This window comes from Perca fluviatilis, chromosome 6 (genome assembly GCF_010015445.1).
Source record: "Perca fluviatilis chromosome 6, GENO_Pfluv_1.0, whole genome shotgun sequence".
Taxonomy (NCBI): domain Eukaryota; kingdom Metazoa; phylum Chordata; class Actinopteri; order Perciformes; family Percidae; genus Perca; species Perca fluviatilis.
In genome coordinates this window covers 33,974,990-33,993,912 of record NC_053117.1, presented here as the reverse complement: position 1 = coordinate 33,993,912, position 18,923 = coordinate 33,974,990, and the positions used below count along the sequence as shown (strand labels likewise).

General features: G+C 41.3%; 1 protein-coding gene across 1 annotated transcript in view; it reads left to right on the top strand.

Annotated features, from left to right (window-relative positions):
* Positions 1-18,923, top strand: part of fras1 (Fraser extracellular matrix complex subunit 1) — a 266,280-nt gene that overhangs the window by 151,968 nt on the left and 95,389 nt on the right. Inside the window, 7 exon segments of the mRNA XM_039804033.1 lie at positions 4,104-4,259; positions 7,359-7,505; positions 8,086-8,232; positions 10,720-10,860; positions 11,423-11,563; positions 12,193-12,333; positions 17,912-18,215. Of these exon segments, the coding sequence (XP_039659967.1) occupies positions 4,104-4,259; positions 7,359-7,505; positions 8,086-8,232; positions 10,720-10,860; positions 11,423-11,563; positions 12,193-12,333; positions 17,912-18,215 (1,177 nt within the window).

Sequence of the window (18,923 nt, the reverse complement as noted above, 5' to 3'; positions counted from 1 at the left end):
ATACATATTCCATGTAGTAGCTTTGTAACACAAAATAGAGGCCCTTCACGTCTGCATATGCATAGCGTATTCCTTTAATTCTTGATATAACAGTGAAAAAAAAGTAAAGTAAGAAATCTTACTGAAATAAACTTAAATGTTCAGCTCATTTACTTTCTCTCCTTGAATCTAAGCTTCCATCAACTGGTGCCTCTTAGTTTTTAGTCTTGTTAAGTCCGAAATTGTGTCACATAGTTCAACTGAACTGACCAAAATAAACCAAAAGAAAATGTATAGAGACAAATAAGCAGAATTTAAAGGGGAACTATGCAGTTTTTTTTTAGCTCAATTTACCTTAACTGAACAGCTTCGGAGCCATTGGAATGGTTAAATGACTTTTTATTCGGGTTGAATGGTGGTCGTCTCGCTTCCCCCTAGCGCCTGTGAGCGGAAAAACCACCCTTGCAACTTTCGGCCGGCGAGCCGCCGGCCTCAGGGTCAAGAAGTATCACGTGATATCAGACCTGCAAGCAAAAAGCGAGAAAACAGCGAAGAAATGGCCAAAACTGCATAGCGCGTCTTTAAAACTGGTTGATATCCTTGGTTTTGAAGACTTGAGGGTTGAGGAAATGGGGTCTTAGCCCTCAGGGCCAGAGTCAGCATCTTCTTTTAAACACTTCTAAACCTTTTGCTTATTTTTTTTATATAGAAAATGAAACGAGGAAAAAGTACTAGTCAGAAGAAAGTATAGTTCATGAATAAGTATTTTTAACCAAGCCATGGAAACGGGGCGTTAAATATAACATGCCTGTGTTTGCAGGGCAAAGATGTTAAAAACACCTACGTGTTTTGGGATTTTATTTATCCCACAAACACTTGGTTTCATATTCAAGTTGCTCGAGGTGTTGTTCTTGCATTTATTCACTTGTATTTTATTCTTATTAGGGCCCGAGCGCCGACAGCGGCGAAGGCCCTATTGAAACTGAAGGAATTATTCTTTCTTTCTTTCTTTCTTCTATTATTTTCCCGTCAAATGAATTGGCTTTTTGAGGGGCTTAATATATTCAAAAACTCACCAAATTTGGCGGTCGCATCAAGTCTGGTGAAAGTTTACGTATTTTAAGGGTTTCGGGAATAGGCGCACAAAAATGGCTCGCTAGCGCCCCCTACAAAGTTAAGAAAATTGAGCCCCTCCAGTGCGTTTAACGTAGACTCACGAAACTTGGTACACCTATGTATCATGTCAAGATGTACAAAAAACTTCATTAGAGCCATACCCTAAACCCAACAGGAAGTCCGCCATTTTGATTTCAAAGTTCGAAATTAGTGCAATTTTGGCCATTTCCACATGTCGTACTTTAACGAACTCCTCCTAGAGATTTCATCCGATCAACTTCAAACTCGGTCTGTACCATCTTAAGATGTTAAAGATGAAAAGTTGTTAAAAGAAAAACTTTTCGTCATAGGGCGTGGCCGTGGCGGGGCGGCCATTTTGTGCATTTCGCCGCCGAAACAGGAAGTGGCTGTAACTCGAGTGTACGTTGTCCGATTACCTCGAAACTTTTCAGGATTCATAAGAGTCCAACCCTGAGGACAAATAAAGGCCGATATTTACTTAAAGTCATAGCGCCCCCTAGTGGCAACAGGAAGTAGGCCTAAAAGTCAAGGTGCTATACTTTAACGAACTCCTCCTAGAGATTTCATCCGATGGACTTCAAACTTGGTCTGTACCATCTCAACACCTTAACGATGAAAAGTTATTAAAAGAAAAACTTTTTGTCAGACGGTGTGGGCGTGGCGTGGCGGCCATTTTGAGTGTTTAGCGATGACCAAAGAAGTTGTTGTAACTTGAGTGTAATGCGTTATCGTGATTCGCCCGAAATTTGTCAGGATGGACAAGGGTCCAGGCTTGAGGACACCTACAGGCCAAAATTGACTTTTGGTCATAGCGCCCCCCTCTGGCCACAGGAAATCTGCCTTATATGACAAACATCATCCGATTTACATGAAACTTATAATATGTGGTCTACATGTGATACTGAGCCAGCCCCTATAATATGACCACGCCCACTTACTCAGGCCACGCCCCCTTTCATAACATTTGAACCGTCTAAGGTAGAGTCTTGTGTGAGGTGTCATTGAACTCAGCAGAGACTTCATTTTTAATTGGTGATGGTTTGACCTGCCCCCTATTGTTAAGCCCCGCCCCCTTTCATACAATTTGAACCGTTTAAGGTATACCCTTGTGTGAGGTATCAATGAACTCAGCAGAGACTTCCTACTTCATTGGTGATGGTTTGGCCCGCACCCTATGTTGAAGCCACGCCCTTTTTAATAAATGCTGACCCATCTAAGGTAGAGTCTTGTGTGAGGTATCATTGAACTCAGCAGAGACTTCCTTCTTCATTGGTGATGGTTTGACCTGCCCCCTATGCATTAGCCACGACCCTTTTCACAGCTAATCAACCGTATGACGTTGTCTTGTGTGAGGTATCGTCGAACTCGGCGGGGAGTTCCCTTTTCATTGGTGACAATTTGCGGCATTTGAGTGCCGCGCAAATGCACGGTCGCAAGGAGCGGCGTCCGCCGGTAACCACGACGCGCACAGAGGCGCGAGGGCCCGTCCATCGCTGCTCGCAGCTTTAATTGCTTTTAAATCCATTTTAAAATCTTTTCCTTTAAAGCATGTCTAAACTCTTTTAAAAGTCTAGTACAACTCTTCTTGGTCTTCCACTTACTTGTAAAGGGTTAATCCACTGACATACTAGTTTGGACCTGCAGCTAGTTACCTACGAGAGTGCCCAGTCATCAACCAACAAAACCCTAGAGAAAAGATCACCTGTCACATTTTCTGACTAAATCTAGATCTTGTTGTCACACGGTTCGATATTCGTCTGCTTTCACCTTGTAATCACTCCAAACTTTTTTCTCATTTCCGTTAATCCTTCACAAAGAAAGAGAAGTACTTTCATGGTCTTAACATTTCTTTCTAACACCCGTACGTGACCAGCCTCTTTATCTTTTCCTCTCACCTGGCCGACACACAACTCTTCACCTGCAGAGCCCCTGTTCTGCTTTTCTCTGTAGATAGTTATCTCGGCACGGACGGATAAGTTTAAGGTCCCCTCCACTGTGCCAGCCAGACACAACCCAGATACCATCAGATAAAACACCATGAGGTGCTCTTCATTGTTCTGCTAATCTTGATCCATGTGGGCAACCCTGCTGTGCTTAGTTATGTGGGTATATACTGTACAGGTTTGTGGGTAGCTGGATGTCATGTATGAGGGAGATCTAAGTTTGAGAGTTAATAGATGAGAGAGAGACAGATTTTTTTGTATTTTTTCAATGTATTTCTGACAAAAGATTTTTTACTTAGGTTTAGTTAGTGCATTTTAACACCCAATTCCAGGATTTTTTAGATGAGACATCGTCATTAAAATCGTACTTTTATAAATGCTTCCTTTATGCAGTTATTCTTTAGTTCTCTTGCTCATGTCTTCAGTTGTTGCTTTTTCTTTTGTGTGTGTTTCAAGAAGGCTCCCACAGCATTTGAATCCCCTTTTAAAAGTTAACAGATTTTAGAAGAAGGAAATGTAGTAAAAATAGATTTAAAAAAAAGTTTTTATGAAGAAATGGATGGCCTTGGAATCCTGGTTTGTTATTCAAATATTACAAGCGCATGCATAAAGATTTTATCCGCTCTCTGTCCTCAGTTTAACACTACACATCCTATCAAATCATGATGATGAAGATCAACATTTTTTTTGTTTTGTGTTGAGTTGAAAGTGATTGTACTAAAACAACCGAGGCTTTTATCTTGATTCAGACTGATGACCACTGACAAAAGGCCCCAAATAAGTTTGGTTTGGCGGGTCCCGTCGGGTTCAGCCAGAGATCTTCAGCTCTAGACCACATCATGTGTTCCCTCTGAATGAACAACCCAGAAAATTAAACACAAACAGCACTTTTTCAAGCACTTCATTTTGGTGACGTGACAAAAGTACAGCAGTATTCAACCATCTGACTTTGTGTGACTTTGATGGTGGCTTGATGTTTATATGTGTCCAGTATGATGATGTAAGAAATACGTGCCCTCCTTTCTGTGCGTGTCCTTCCTGCAGAGTGCAGCTCAGACTGTCAGCGCTGCACGGCAGACCTCCAGACGGGCATCGGCAGTGTTTGTCTGTGGTGTAAAGTGCCGAGGACCTGGCTGCTGGGCGATCATTGCGTCTCCCACTGTCCCCGGGGCTTCTACGCCTGGCACGGAGCCTGCATCAGTAAGGACTTTTACTTCCCTGCCTATACACACTACATGACAAGGTCAGAGGTGAGCAAGTAGCTGCCTCTATATGGAAAAGCTGTAAGAAAAATGCCACCAATGCTTTTATGTTTTATTCATTAGTTAAAATATCTTTTATATTGATGTCATTTTGTTGACCTGGTACTGTAGGAGCTTTTTATTGAAGTGTGTGTGTGTGTGTGTGTGTGTGTGTGTGTGTGTGTGTGTGTGTGTGTGTGTGTGTGTGTGTGTGTGTGTGTGTGTGTGTGTGTGTGTGTGTGTGTGTGTGTGTGTGTGTGTGTGTCCTTCTGTAGTGTGAGCTACCACACTGGTTTTGAGTTCTTTCCTGGTGTTGTCTGTCTGTATGCAGCTAGATTTTGTGACCACGATAGCGTCCCAAATGTGCAAGATGCAGTCACTAATCTTTACGGGTGTGTAATTGAAATAAAAATGAAGGCAGAGTTAGAAGATGGGTGTTGCCTGAGCAAGGGCACCGAAAGTAAAGTGGTAGGAAATGGAAAAGAAGCCATTGTCCCCGCCACACTTTATGCCCCTAGCCCGATTTGGCGTGTCAGGGCTCCTGTGATCCCATGGCAAAACGGTCTCTTTTTTCAGGTTTAGTTTAGTTCTTTTTATTTTGCAGTGTAATGAATTCCGTGTACATCCCCTCAGGCTTTAGAAGTACATGAGAAAACTACTCAGAGATACAGTCCCTGATTCAGCTTTAATGCCCAAAAGAACACCAAATCCACAAATGTCCTCCCAGCTCACTGTTGATGCTTTGACGCTCAACTGCAAACTGTGTAGATATTGAAAAAAAAGACTGGGCAGATATTCGGGGATTTGGAGGAGTTACTGTGTTTGAGAAAGCCTGTATTATTGTTTAAACAGTTACTCTGTACTAGAAGCGATAGAAGGTTTCATGTTGGTTAAGTATAGCCATCATCACCCCCACTAGTCATTATTATTAACATCTTCATCATTGTACTTATTTTCATCACGCTCGTCAGTACCATCTTCGTTAGTATCGTCCTCATCATTATTATTGTCCTCATTCTGCTCATCCTCGACATGCTCATTGTCTTCATCATCATAATCCCCCTGACTATCCTCATCCTCCTTGTCCTCATTATTATCATCATAATTATCATTTTCGTTATCATCGTCCTCACCCTCTTCATCCTCATCATTATTATTACCATCACGCTCCTATTACCATCACGCTCAGCAGCCATAGCCGCTGCCTCCACACTAAGCTGCTGTGAATGCCCGCAGATTTAAATGCAGAGTGTGAACAGGAAGCGTAAGCTGTAAGAGCAAAACCTCTGGAGTCTCATTTAGCTGAGCCCCACACACACACGCACACACACAGAAATATATATGTGTGTGTGTGTGTGTGTGTGTGTGTGTGTGTGTGTGTGTGTGTGTGTGTGTGTGTGTGTGTATAAGAATATAGAAAAAACAATAAGAAGAGAGATCCAAATAGCACTTGTAGATACATATACAACCAAAATAAATCAACCAACAAGTACCTAAAAACAGACAATGAGAATACAATTTTGAGTTTAGGTAACATCTCACTCCGGTTGTAGATTCAGGCCTGATGGTGAATTTCGCTAGCCTGGATGCCAGCATTTGAGGTTGGGAAGTTCGGTCTGGACTTCATCAACCATGCTCGAACCAGAACAGTTTGGACCAATCAAATTGTCAGGGCGGGCTTTATACGATGATGGATAGATGATCAACAGTAACATAATTAACCACGTCCCCAAAGAGCACTTGGGGTTGAATTTGTTTACAACAAAGATGGCTGCCGCTGGAGAATTGAGATGTGTAGATTCCGCCATCGCGTCTTTTATAGACGATATCGACAGCGCGTTCATTTTAAAAGAGGAACAGAGAACCGCGATCAAGGCATTTGTCGATCGGAAAGATGTTTTTGCCGTCCTTCCTACGGGATTCGGCAAAAGTTTAATTTATCAGCTGGCCCCGATGGTCGCTAAGAAGATGGGGCACTCTGATTGGTTGTAGGTCTATCCAATTGAGTGCAGAGGCATTTTCTTTCCTGGTTTGGTTGGATTGATGATTATTACGCAAGGCTGAATATGAACAGTGTGTGGTGGTGGTGGTGGGGTATTGGAGCAGCACAGCAATCTGAGAATGATTAGACCCTTGATAGTGATTAGTGAGACTTATGAATATGTATTTTTTATTTAATTTTTTAAGATATTTTTTTGGGGCATTTTACGGCCTCTATAATCACAGGAAAGCTTAGACATGAAAGAGGAGATAGAGGGGAGTTGAACCTACGGCCACTGCATCGAGGACTGAGCCTCTGTATATAGGCACACGCTCTACCAGATGAGCCAAATATGTATTTGTAAACTCAAGTATGTGGCTTTAATTAGAATTTTGCATGATTTAATTACATTTTTTCCCAGCCACTTTTTTTTCTGAGAGTTTCTTGAAATTCACGGTGGGTATATAACTACAGTACTGATTTAAAACTGCATATACTGTACATCTCATGTAGTGTTCTCAGTGTTTCATGGGTCAGTATAGCCTGGAAATCCAGACCCAAATCTGAAAGATTAAGAGTCTGGCAATGAGTAATGAAAATGGCCCAACTCGAGGGGCGGCACCAAGCATGCATTTGAAAATATCACTGCACGCAATTGGATAACACTACGACCAATGTTCACTGACTGATTCCAGACTTCGACTTCGCAGCACTGTCGTCATCTGTTTAGCTCGCCTCTGGCCCACTTATATCCGATACACCGATGTGATTGGTGCAGCTCGGCTCCAAGGGCATAGTTAATGAGCATCATTACTCATTGCCAGAGTGACTCGCTGAGCAAATTAAAATTATGCTCTCACAAGAACTCTGGATTTCCAGGGTAGGGTCAGTACTGTTAGTTCCCAAATATAATGCATTGATATATTCTAAGACATAAGTTGATTCATGTTTTACGCTGCATTATACTATCTTATAACACATTTTTCCTTGTTGTAATTCCTTGAACTATACATGACGTTTCCATGACCCAGTTCCTCCACATGGAATATTTTAAGTTTCCATTTCTTTTGTACCCAGAATGCCATCCTTCATGTGATTCCTGCAGTGGGGCGGGGCCTCTCTCCTGTACTTCCTGCCCTGCCGTCAGCGTTCTGTTGCCCTCGGGTCTCTGCGCTCCCAAATGTCCCCTCGGTTACTATGACAACGGTCACAGGATCTGTCAGGGTAGGTAACCGCTGCTGCATCTCACCTGGGAGATAAGACATCTGAAGAACCAGAGATGTTACTACACATCTGAGATTACATTGTGTTTTAATGACTTACAGGAGGTGGACAAAATAATAAAAACACCACACAGCACAGAGGTCTTGTTCCAATTCGATCGGTAAATTGCAGGTGAGCTCTGCAATTAAACGTATTATAGCGTTCCTATTCGTGACATACGCACCTGCAAGTGAAGCATAAACTCTCAGTTTGTACTTCTGCTAGTTGCTTTGAAAACATGTAATGCAGTCATGAGGCATTTATTCAAGCTGACATATTGCTACCTGGTATTCAGAATATTTTGACTTAAGTACCATTTTCAATGCAGGACTTTTACTTGTAACGGAGTATTTTGACAGTGTGGTAATAGTACTTTTACTTAAGAAACGGATCTGATTACTTCTTCCACCACTGCTTGGATACAACAAAGCCACATTCAGCTAATCTTTGGTGATGGCAGGTGTTATTACGTCCTGCAACCAATCTTTTCCCCTCTGACCGTCTGACCTGATCTCCATGTCGACCTTTTTGTCTGCGGCAGCATGTGACAGCCAGTGCCTGACGTGCGACATGACCGGGGTTTGTGCGTCCTGCCACGACCCGGCCAAGGTGCTGCTGTTCGGAGAATGCCAATACGACAGCTGTGCCCATCAGTATTACCTCAACACCACGACCCGGGCATGCAGAGGTACGCTGCCGTCGCCATGGCAACCCAACACACACTGTAGTGGTACAGGGAGGGTGAGGTGGGAAACACTGGATTAATAATGACAATATGTAGTGCTCCCTTTATGATACTCATAAATTAGTCTCCATCCATATTGCATGTAGTGAAGTGTGCTACATGGAGTTTATGGGGTCCATTGATCAAGTAATAAACTGTGGGACCAAATATGCAAATCCCAAACAATGTGTGTGCGTTTTAACTCTGTATTAAATCTTCCAGTGAAGTTGATGAATGAGCCTCAGAGGATCCATGTCCAGACTGAATAACTTGTCATTTTTTTCATTTTGCATGCAATAACTCTGTTCATATATTTAATTACCCACTAACCAGCCCAGACCACATCATGTCACATTGAATCTCGCTCCTTTTTATTGCCAAGTCACAAACAAGATGTGTGAAAATATGTTTTGCCTCTATTCTCCTTTCTGCTTATCTGAAAGAACGATGATTAGATGGGATTTAGGTTCAGAATGCGAACAGCCCAACTGGCTTAACACAGATATCCACTTTAATTCACAGAAAGCCATTTCATGTGAAGCTTACTTCCCACAAACGTCTCCTAGCAGACTTCGCTTTATCAGTGATTTGGTTCAATGTAAGGAGACTTTTCAGGTGCCCAAAGGAACGGGCCCCTAAGGTGACCACCACTTCTCATGTCTAACACGGGATTAGAAACTAAGCTAACTGCTAGTGGCTAGATACACAGTTTGATTTCCTGTGAGGCAGCTAGCAGTGCCTCCCACCTCGACAGGTGGTTTTAGCCATCCAGCCCAATCTCGCTCGTGTTTATCCCCCCAGCTAGCTGCAGGCGCTATCTGGATAATCCACTGAACCCTGGATGAACCCAGAGCGTTAGAAAGCAGCACTGCTCGTTGCTCTCTGAAAACTAAAGGGCTTTAAAGGAACCTTTGGGAGCTTTCACTTTGCCACAGGGGAGAGTTCCCTGAGAGAATCTCTTATAAACCCGTCAGTACGTTTACAACAACCTACATCCGTTTCGATTTATCTTTTTCTAAGGAGGAACCCCTAATTTACCTCTTGGCTCACTTTGGATCTTCAGAAAAACCCTGTGGAAGCCTCCACTATTCATCCCAGTAGTGGAGTAGCTTTCTACACTCCCTCTGTCATCCACAGTAAAAAAGTAAAATGTTGGTAGAAGGTAAAGAGATGAAGCGTAAGATGTTTTACTACTTCTCATGTAGGCTTTAACACAAAATGAGGAAACATACTGTATGTAAAAACTTTGAAATCATTCGGCGTGTTTACTAGCAGTAGATTGATCAAAAAGTATCTTCTCAAGAACTGAGGATGCTTTTGGGTGTATGTAAAAATGTTGTCAGTAAGATCTAAATTCACAAATAGTCCAATATTCAGATAACTAAAACTTGCCAAAATGAAAAAACAAAGATGCTGCCGGCGTGGCTCTAGGGATACCAATATCGGTCAGTCAGTCGGTCCACCACTTTGCTAAAGAGCGAAATGCAACAATCCTTTGTACAGACATTCATGGTTCCCAGACAAAGTATCCTAATGCCTTTGGTCAATCCTCTTATTTTCCTTTATAGCATCTCCAGCAGGTTGACAGTTCTTGTTCTTGAGGGAAATTTCTTGACAACTATTGGAATTGGAATTGGAAATTGATTTATTTGAAACAAGAACAGTGCACAAATAAACATTAAACTTGTTAAACAAGAGAATATGTCTTGGGCCAGGTTATAGCAACAATTGCTAATTTCCACCTGTAGTCCCTGGGCAGGTATGACAAAGGTATTGGGCAGGTATTGGACGGATAGCCATGACATTTGGTGTATACATTCATGTTCCCCAGAGAATAAACATTTGATGAGGATAGCACCCTTCTTGAGAAGTTCATGAAGACATTTACTGTGACCAATTTATAATTTACTTTGCCAAAAAATTTAAAAATAGTATCAATCTTACAATCTGGTTCTTTACAATGATCATTACTGTACCACAAAGCTGATAGCCTGACTGTAGACTGTTATAATTATACATTTTGCATTACAAGTTTATATTCTGTATAATATAATGGCCCCCTGGTTTACTCTGTAATTGCCAAGAATGCCATGATTAGTCATTGCTTCTTTGTTAAACCTACTTTACTTTTAATACAAACCTAGAAGCTCACACAAACAGAGTTTTATTTGTCCTAATTGTGTTTAATTCTCTTGTCAATATTAATGGAGCACAGCACAAACACAACAGATGTGCAGGTGATAAGACAGAAGGGGAAAAAAACACAAATGGGTTTAGCATAAATCCCCCGCTGAAAAGAATGTATTAATCCTTTTTTCTCTCTCTCTCTCTCCCTCCCTCTCTTCTGTTTTGCTCTCACCTTTTGCTCTCGTCTTCAAAATCCCCTCCCTTTTAATCCCAATGTCCCCACACACAAACACACTCCTGTGCTGCCCTCCATCCTGTTACCAGAGTGCGACTGGAGCTGCAACGCCTGTAAAGGCCCTCTGCGGACAGACTGCCTGCTGTGCATGGAGGGATACGTCTTGCAGGATGGAGTGTGCACCCAGGGGTGCTCGCCTGGCTCCTATCAGGACGGAGACAAATGCCTTGGTCAGTCCACCAAAAAGCAGATAAGCTGACAAACATCACAAAAAAGAAAGTGTAGATATGTGCAGCTACAGTCGTACCAGCTGCATGTATTGATCCTTCTTTTGCGCTTTTGCGTTTCTGTATTATCTTATATATTAAGGTGCTTTCAGATATTTTTTTTAACCATGTATTTCTTATTAAAAACTGTTAATCAACAGCAGGGGACCCCAAAGGTTCCTTGAGAGATCCCTTTGATGGTGTATCTGTAACATGTGGTTGTTCAGGTCAAATTTTCCTTGTGAGGAAAAGTCCTTCACAACTCTTATGTAATCATATGTGTACCACCATATTGTATAATCATAATAAGTAGTATTTTTTTAACACATGCTAAATATTCTCCTGAATGCCAATTCAGTGGACTGAAATCCACAGAAACAGGAATGAAGTAAATGTGCATTTTGAGGTTTGCCACTTTGGTTTTATCCTCGTTGTGTGTGTGTGTGTGTGTGTGTGTGTGTGTGTGTGTGTGTGTGCGTGTGCGTGCGTGTGCGTGTGTGTGTGTGTCTCTCTTTCTCTCTGCCAGGCTGTGATGATCACTGTGTGGAGTGTCGGGGTCCTGGACAGTGCCAGCAATGCCAGCCTCCCTACGCCACCCTGCAGGGTCAGTGTGTGCTAGAATGTGGCAGAAAATACTTCCTGGACGCCTCCTCCCAAGTCTGCAAACGTAAGAGTTAAGACTTTGTTAAATACAATCCTTTTTTGTTTCTTTTTTTTTTTTTTTTTTAAATCTCTCATATTTTTACTTATTTAGGATGACACAGGGCATCTGTGCAAGGTCAGTATATCAGTTTACAGTATCTTAAAATTGAGGGGGGAAAAACATTTCCAACCAGCCTCAAAGTTTCTTTTGAGAAAAGAAAGGTTATAGAAACATTGTGTCCATTCATTAAGAATTCTATTCTAAAAAAACTATATTCTAAAAAAACTTGAGAATGAAATGAAATACTCATTGTGTGGATTAGCAAAATACCAGCTCAAAGTACAAAATGAATGAAAAGTTGGGTTACACTTTACTTGAAGGTATCTACATAAGAGTGACATGACACTGTCATGAACGTGTCATAAACATTTGTGACATAACGCTTCTTTTAGTAAGTGACATTCGTTTTTTGTCATGACAAGTTAGGGTTAGGGTTAGGGTTAGGGTTAGGGTTCATGTGTCATGACTGTCATGACAGTGTCATGTGTTCATGACACTCTTATGTAGATACCTTCAAGTAAAGTGTTACCAAAAGTTGTACCAGCTTTATAAACATTCCATCTAACACTCTGACTAATCTTCATCTTCTTTAGCTTGCTCATCCGACTGTGTGCTGTGTGACGGGGTCGGACGCTGCAGTGCTTGTCGTGACCAAACCTACCTCATGGAGGGATACTGCACGCCCGACTGTGGACGTGGATTCTACGCCGATCAGAAAACCAGGACCTGCCACGGTAATAACGTGATGTCTGTTTTTTTTTGGTTAAAGGGAAACTTGGTTACTGTCCCATAGCACAAAATGACAGCAATCAGAGGGTCGATAGAGTTAGTTAGTTATAGTTTATGTTTGGTAAATACAGCTATTTTAGCAGATATCACAACTGCCTGCTCTCACTTAAGGAACTGTCCAACCTCCAGGCACTACCTGGTTAAAAATCATCGGGTCATAAATGACATTACTACAGTCCAATATTCAGCAATTTTATTTCTATTTGTTTCTCCTTATTAGATGCATAATCTGTAAATACAGTCTATGATTAGATGCCTCTGTTGGATCTTTGCACTTACTGTATTAGTTAGCGGAAAAGTATGAGTTTAGTGTGTTGCAGGTCTGTGACAGTTTACATGCAGTAGGCATGTTGTATTAGGGAAAGATAAGTTCTATTAATGCTAAATAAACTTGTTTTAGAGATCTAAAGCAAAATGCTGCCATGTAACTGCTCGGGGCGCCTTTAATGGGCAGCTCCTTCACTCTGACATTAGGGCTGCACAATTAATCGCAATTTTATCGAAATCGCAATATGAACTAGTGCAATATCCAAATCGCAGGGGGGCGCAATATTTGTTAAAGGCAAAATATGTGTCAAACCATTCTAAAATAAAGTATTGTAGTGCTGCAGAGACATCCCGGCCTACAAATCGTATCCTGCAGACTAAAGAAAAAGTCTTTGTTTGGTACAGATCCTCGCAAAAAAAATCACACTTCAATCATTTTTTTTTTTTGATATATTTTTCAATGAAAATGAGAATAATGATACAAAATTGATCATTACCTCCAATATCGTGAATCATATAGCAATTGCAATATCAGTCAAAATAATCACAATTAGATATTTTCCTCATATCGTGCAGCCCTATCTCTTCATTAATGCATGTATTGCGTGTATTTCAGGCTTGTGTGTAATGTGTAATATCAACAGTGTAAAAATGTAATTTCCCCCCTGGGGATCAATGAAGTATGTCTTCTTCTACTTCTTTATCTAAGTTAGCAAATTCTTGGAAACTCAGCTGCTTGCGAAGATGAACCAGCCTCTTTTTCTTTCTTCCAGCGCACATATTACTAATTATTATTTACGTGAATTACGTCATTGGACTACACGTTCGCTTCGCTGTTGTTTCAGAACGATGAACAGCACTGTTTTGTGTCGGTACGGCGCTGTCCATTGCCTGATAATAGTGACACTGAAGCACACTGGAGCTCTATAAATATATTCATATTTTCCTCATTAATGATGTATTTTTCCCCTACCGGCAACCCATCCACTAAAAATCTATAATGTTAATTGTTATGACCCAATCCCTGGCTGTGTGTGGTGTATTTTACTGTATACTTTACTCCACAGTAAATTTGCCCTCTCTGTCAAATCGCCGGCTTACTCACCTTTATATGTTCATATACAAAGGAATTTTAGGCAGGCTCCCATGTTACATATCTGAATTTCTTTCTTTTACGCAGAGTACTTACGGGTTAGGCTCCCAGAAGACTATTTCATTGAATGTTCCTCAAGTCTGGACAGAGTTGTTTCAAAAGGCTTTCATGTTTGCTGCACCTTCTACTTGGAATGACCTACAGAAAACACTCAAACTACAGTGTCTAATTTCCTTAAACGATTTTAAAGGTTACGTTAAAACCATAGAACATGAGTCCATCCACACGTGCAAATGTTTTAACTAATGGTACTTTTATTTAATTGAAATGCACTTGAGATGTCTTTGCCTCTTTTGTGATTGTTTTGTGATTGTAAATTGTTTTTCTATGTAACAAACTTGTTCTGCTATCTTGGCCAGGTCTCTCTTGAAAAAGAGATTTTATATCTCAATGAGACTAACCTGGTTAAATAAAGGTTAAATAAAATAAATTTGGCCTTCTGCATGACTTTTCTGCAAATATAAGATGAGAGCTGCAACGATGATTGTGTAAACATGGCCCGTTGGCTGGTATTTAGAACACATGCAGTGGGCTATTCGTAGTTTTATAGTGGTGTTGTATCGGCATTGTTCTCTCTCACTCACTATGTCTGCCTGCCCCTATACAGTTCCATTATGTTTTACAGTAGACATTTGTAGTTAACTAAGAAGGTAAACTTATTTGTTTTACCTTTGGTTGAACTTTCAATTCCCTTTGCATCATGCACTATAAGTGCTTCATTCTGCACGGCTTTCTCACTCTCAAAACAGCCTAATTAAGCCTTAAAGTTGATCTCGTACGTAGGAGATAATATCTCCTAATTAGGAGATAACCTTTAAGATATTTTCTGCTGCGTAGGAGATAAACATTTTTGTTTTTCCCCCCCTTTTTCCTTTCAGGGCTTCTGTTCCAATGCAATTTGGAACACATGTTAATATTGACTTTATAGTCATTTGTATGCAAATGAAATCAAGAAAGCCACATAAATAATGCAAGTTAACCTCAAGACGTCACATGAAAACAAATCCACATGGTGGGTTGCTAGGCAACAGGCTGGTTAACCAAGGCATACAGTGGTGAAGCTAACCGTATAATCCTACGGCCTGATGCTGTGTGAGGTGAAGTTGTTAAATGTTAATGTCCCTCCAAAGCTGCAGCTCATGTCGTGAAAAATGTGTGCTGTTCTCTAATTAATTTAACAGCATCAAATACACGATTGCTGCTAATTTACAATTTATGTAGGACAAGTCACCTAATGCTGAGATCCACATTGGAACCAACTACAGTTTTTGTGTTGGTTCCTGGCTGACATTCACAAGTAGAGTACAAATATACATATCACACAAATGACAACTCCTGGGAGAAAGCTGTATTAAATATTTGGGAACTTTTCCTATCGGTGACATAAGTATAAGTGACATTTGCAGCTTTTTAGAATTGAGCATTTGAATTTGGAAATTTTGTTGAAAAACTTAAAGGAACAGGAGGGACATATTAAGGAGTAATTGATAACATTTCTTTGTGTTAATGACAACGACAATGAATGGTTACCGATTAAGGTCCTAGCTTACATATCAGCCCTTTTAAGCTGCACCAAGTGGGTTTTTGTTGGCCCCATGGGGGCAGAATAACTCAACAACAAGCTGACCAACACAGACGGGCGAATTCACAAAGAATGTATTGTGGACGCTGATAGCACCATGAATTGCGATTTAAAAAAACAAATTGATATTGCGCTAATGATATAACAGCGCAAACATGGCCATGAAGTTTTGCAGCTGAGTGCAATTTGCCCTTTTCTTTGCATGTGATATTAGAGCTACAGGTCCTGACCGGCAAAGGTGCAGAGGCATTCCTCAAAACTTCAGGCAAGGAATTTAAAGGTGACAGAGAGATTTAATATAGGAGATAATATAGACAGATGAAGACAGGAAAAGGGGTAGAGAGAAGGGGGACAACATGCAGCAAAGTGCCGCGAGTCAGACCCAATCCTGGGCCGCTGTGGTAAGGACTGAGCCTTCGTACATGGGGCACACGCTTAACCAGGTGAGCTACCAGGGCGACCCGAAGGTGGTATGATTTGCGCTTCATTACCACCAACTCTCTGAAGACGCTAATAATGTCACCGTAACTAATGGCTGTTAGAGCTGAACTGGACTGTTTTTTCAACAAGGCTCATTTGCATAGAAAGGGGCATATTACCTAATTCCTATACATGCAAATAGCAGAGGAGCACCGAGAAGCTATTTGCTTGGCAGTTCAGTTAAAGGTGCATTTCACCCGCTGCGTGTGCTTTGAGAATTACACGGTGTCTTTTTGTCTCGTTTGTGTTGGTTTAGCGTAAAAAAAACAACGCAAAGTTGACTGCCACCTTGAATGCTGATTGGTCAACTCCAACACACAGGTGGAAAGCAATCGTCTCAATCACCTGGAGAGAAAACAGAGTGAGCAAGGGAAAAAACAACAAGAGAGAGAGCCACATGCAGACAGGCACTTTGGCTTTGGCGCAATAGTTTGGGAAATTTGCCTCAGGGAATATATTTAGCAAATATGTGATAGCAAACAGTTGCCTACTTAAACGTTCAGCAGTTGCAGAGCAACATTAGCATTAAGAGTTATCCTGATTAATGTAAGTCCAGAATTTACAATCTACTGTTTGTCACCCTCAAACTCCTGAGGCTCAAAAGATTTTGATTCAGAGAGATTGGAGCTCAGGTTCTTTTCAACAGATTGCCAACATTAACTGTCTGACTATTATTTTCCTTTTAGTAAAATACTACAGTAATTGGTTCTCCTGAATAACACTGAGAAAGAGCATTGTCTGCATGGTCAGGTCATTAGAGGAGTCATGTACTTTTACTGTACTTTTTGGCTTTTATGTTCAAACAGTGCTTGTCATTCTGCAGGCGGAGATGCTGTGGTTTTGTGATGATTTATGAAAATGTACAAAGCGTAATTACAATGGAGAAATAGATTAGCATGCACCTTTTGTGATAAATACTTTCTTCTTGTGGAATAATGAACATTTTCAGCCTCTAGGCTTTAACTAATCCACTATTATTCAAGCGAAATTGCCTAGAACGAAGTTGCTTTGTTTTATTTTCTGTTTTATTTTATTTATTTTTTTCATTTTTGCCAGCTAATAAAAAAAGTTGAGAAACTAGTGCTTTAAATTATAGACTTGTTCTCATTTGTGAGTTTAATTACATGGCCAAAGGTTTGAGATTTTAGAGTGCCGATTGGCATCATTAGAGGAGATATAATGAGATTACAATGTGGCCTCTCAAAAGAGCTGATCTTTAAAAAGTTCCCCAACCAAGTCAGTTCCAATTAAAGCCAACTTCGAAAATGCCACGGCAAGACCGAGATGCCTTGCTCATAATTCACCAGCCATTTTTCTCTCACACACAGACACCCAGACACACACGCACACACGCACGCACACACACACACACACACACACACACACACACACACACTCCACACACACACACAGACACACACACACACACACACACACACACACACACACTTTTCTGTTCTCAGTTTATAACCTCGTCTCATCCCTACACCCACTCACTGTCTGATCCAACTGCACTTTTAATTAGATAAATGTAAGGCTTAAAAATGCATTACACTGTATTAATTAGAGTAATTGGAGGCTTTGTGTTTTCCACCGTGTTATGAAAGCTTTATTTTAAGTTTTCAAGTGTCAATTATATTTTCCTTTGTTGTGTGAGACAACTTTACAGCTTTTTTTCAGCAACGATTTCTTCTCTTAATTTTTTGATCACACATGCGCTGTAATCAAAATAAGTGTGCTGTTTTTAAACCTGAGGTAGCAATTCTAGCATTAATTGTTGTCTTAATTTCCTACTTTTCTTTAATATATTTCCACTTTGTTATTAAGCTGTAATGGTCCTTCTAGTAATACTTCACAACCCCTGTTTGCTTTAATCTTGTTTATGACGATGTGTACACTGGTCTCCCCTCAGGAATCATTAAAGTGTGTTATTTTGTGTGTGATTCCCCTCAAAGAGGTTTTCAAGTTCAGTTTAGCTCTGATAATAAGACTAAAGAAAAGTAATTTAATTTTCTCTTTCTGTCCTCCCTCCTCTTCTCAGTGAACACCCACCCCCCTGCCCTCCAGGTCAACGGTTCCCTGCTGGTTCCCCTCGCCGGTCTTGCCCCGCTGCCCCTCACCTTGCTGCAGGTGAAGGATCCTGACAGTCCGTCTGACCGGCTAATCTTCCAGCTCGTCCAGGGCCCAAGTAACGGACGGCTGGTCCTGTTCCGAGGGGAGGAAGGAGAAGAGAGGGGAGGCAGAGGAGGGAATGCAGGACGAGACTTAGCCAGGGACGACAGCTTCACCTGGGCGGAGCTGAGAACTGGCCGGGTCCGGTTCAGACACCAAAAAGACAAAGCCAGGTCAGTGGATCTGATGTGTAGGAGGTTTAGGGAGGTGGATAATGTTTTAAATCCTCCCAGAAGCACTCAAAAACTGTTCAAATGAGCTTGTGGTGATAATGTTTGGTGTTAAATAACTGGACAGCCTGGTCACACGAACAGATATTTTGCAGCCACAGATTAAAGTAAAAACAGTCAGAAAATGTTTTTGGCCATCATGAGCCTTCAGAACAGCTTGAGTGGGCCTGATCCTTGGCTTAAATTCTTTGGAAGTTTACATGTTGGTGGAGATCACTGTCCAGGGCCTGAAATTAACACCCGACCCCCAGCCAAATGCGGCTGAATTTTGCAATTGGTGGGTAACACTGTCCATCTACCTGCCACAATGGCAGGTAGCCAATGAGAATTGAGTGATTCAGACGCGTAACTATCGGTAAGCAGGGTACGCGGTTGCTTCTCGGACCAATCAGGGGCCCGCATTGATTACCAGCCAGGGCCCCCTATTGCATTTTCATTACTCGCGACAATCCCAGCAGTCCCACGTGCAGCCACTGACCAAGCGGGAGTGAGAACGGTTCAAATTAATTTCCTTGTTTCTGTTATGAAGACGACATGTGTGTGACTCGAACATCTCACATTTACCAACAAAACGTACATCGAAAGACCGTGCAAAACTTTTCAGACCTTCCTGCCAACATGTATACATTTTTACATCAATGTACGCTGTAA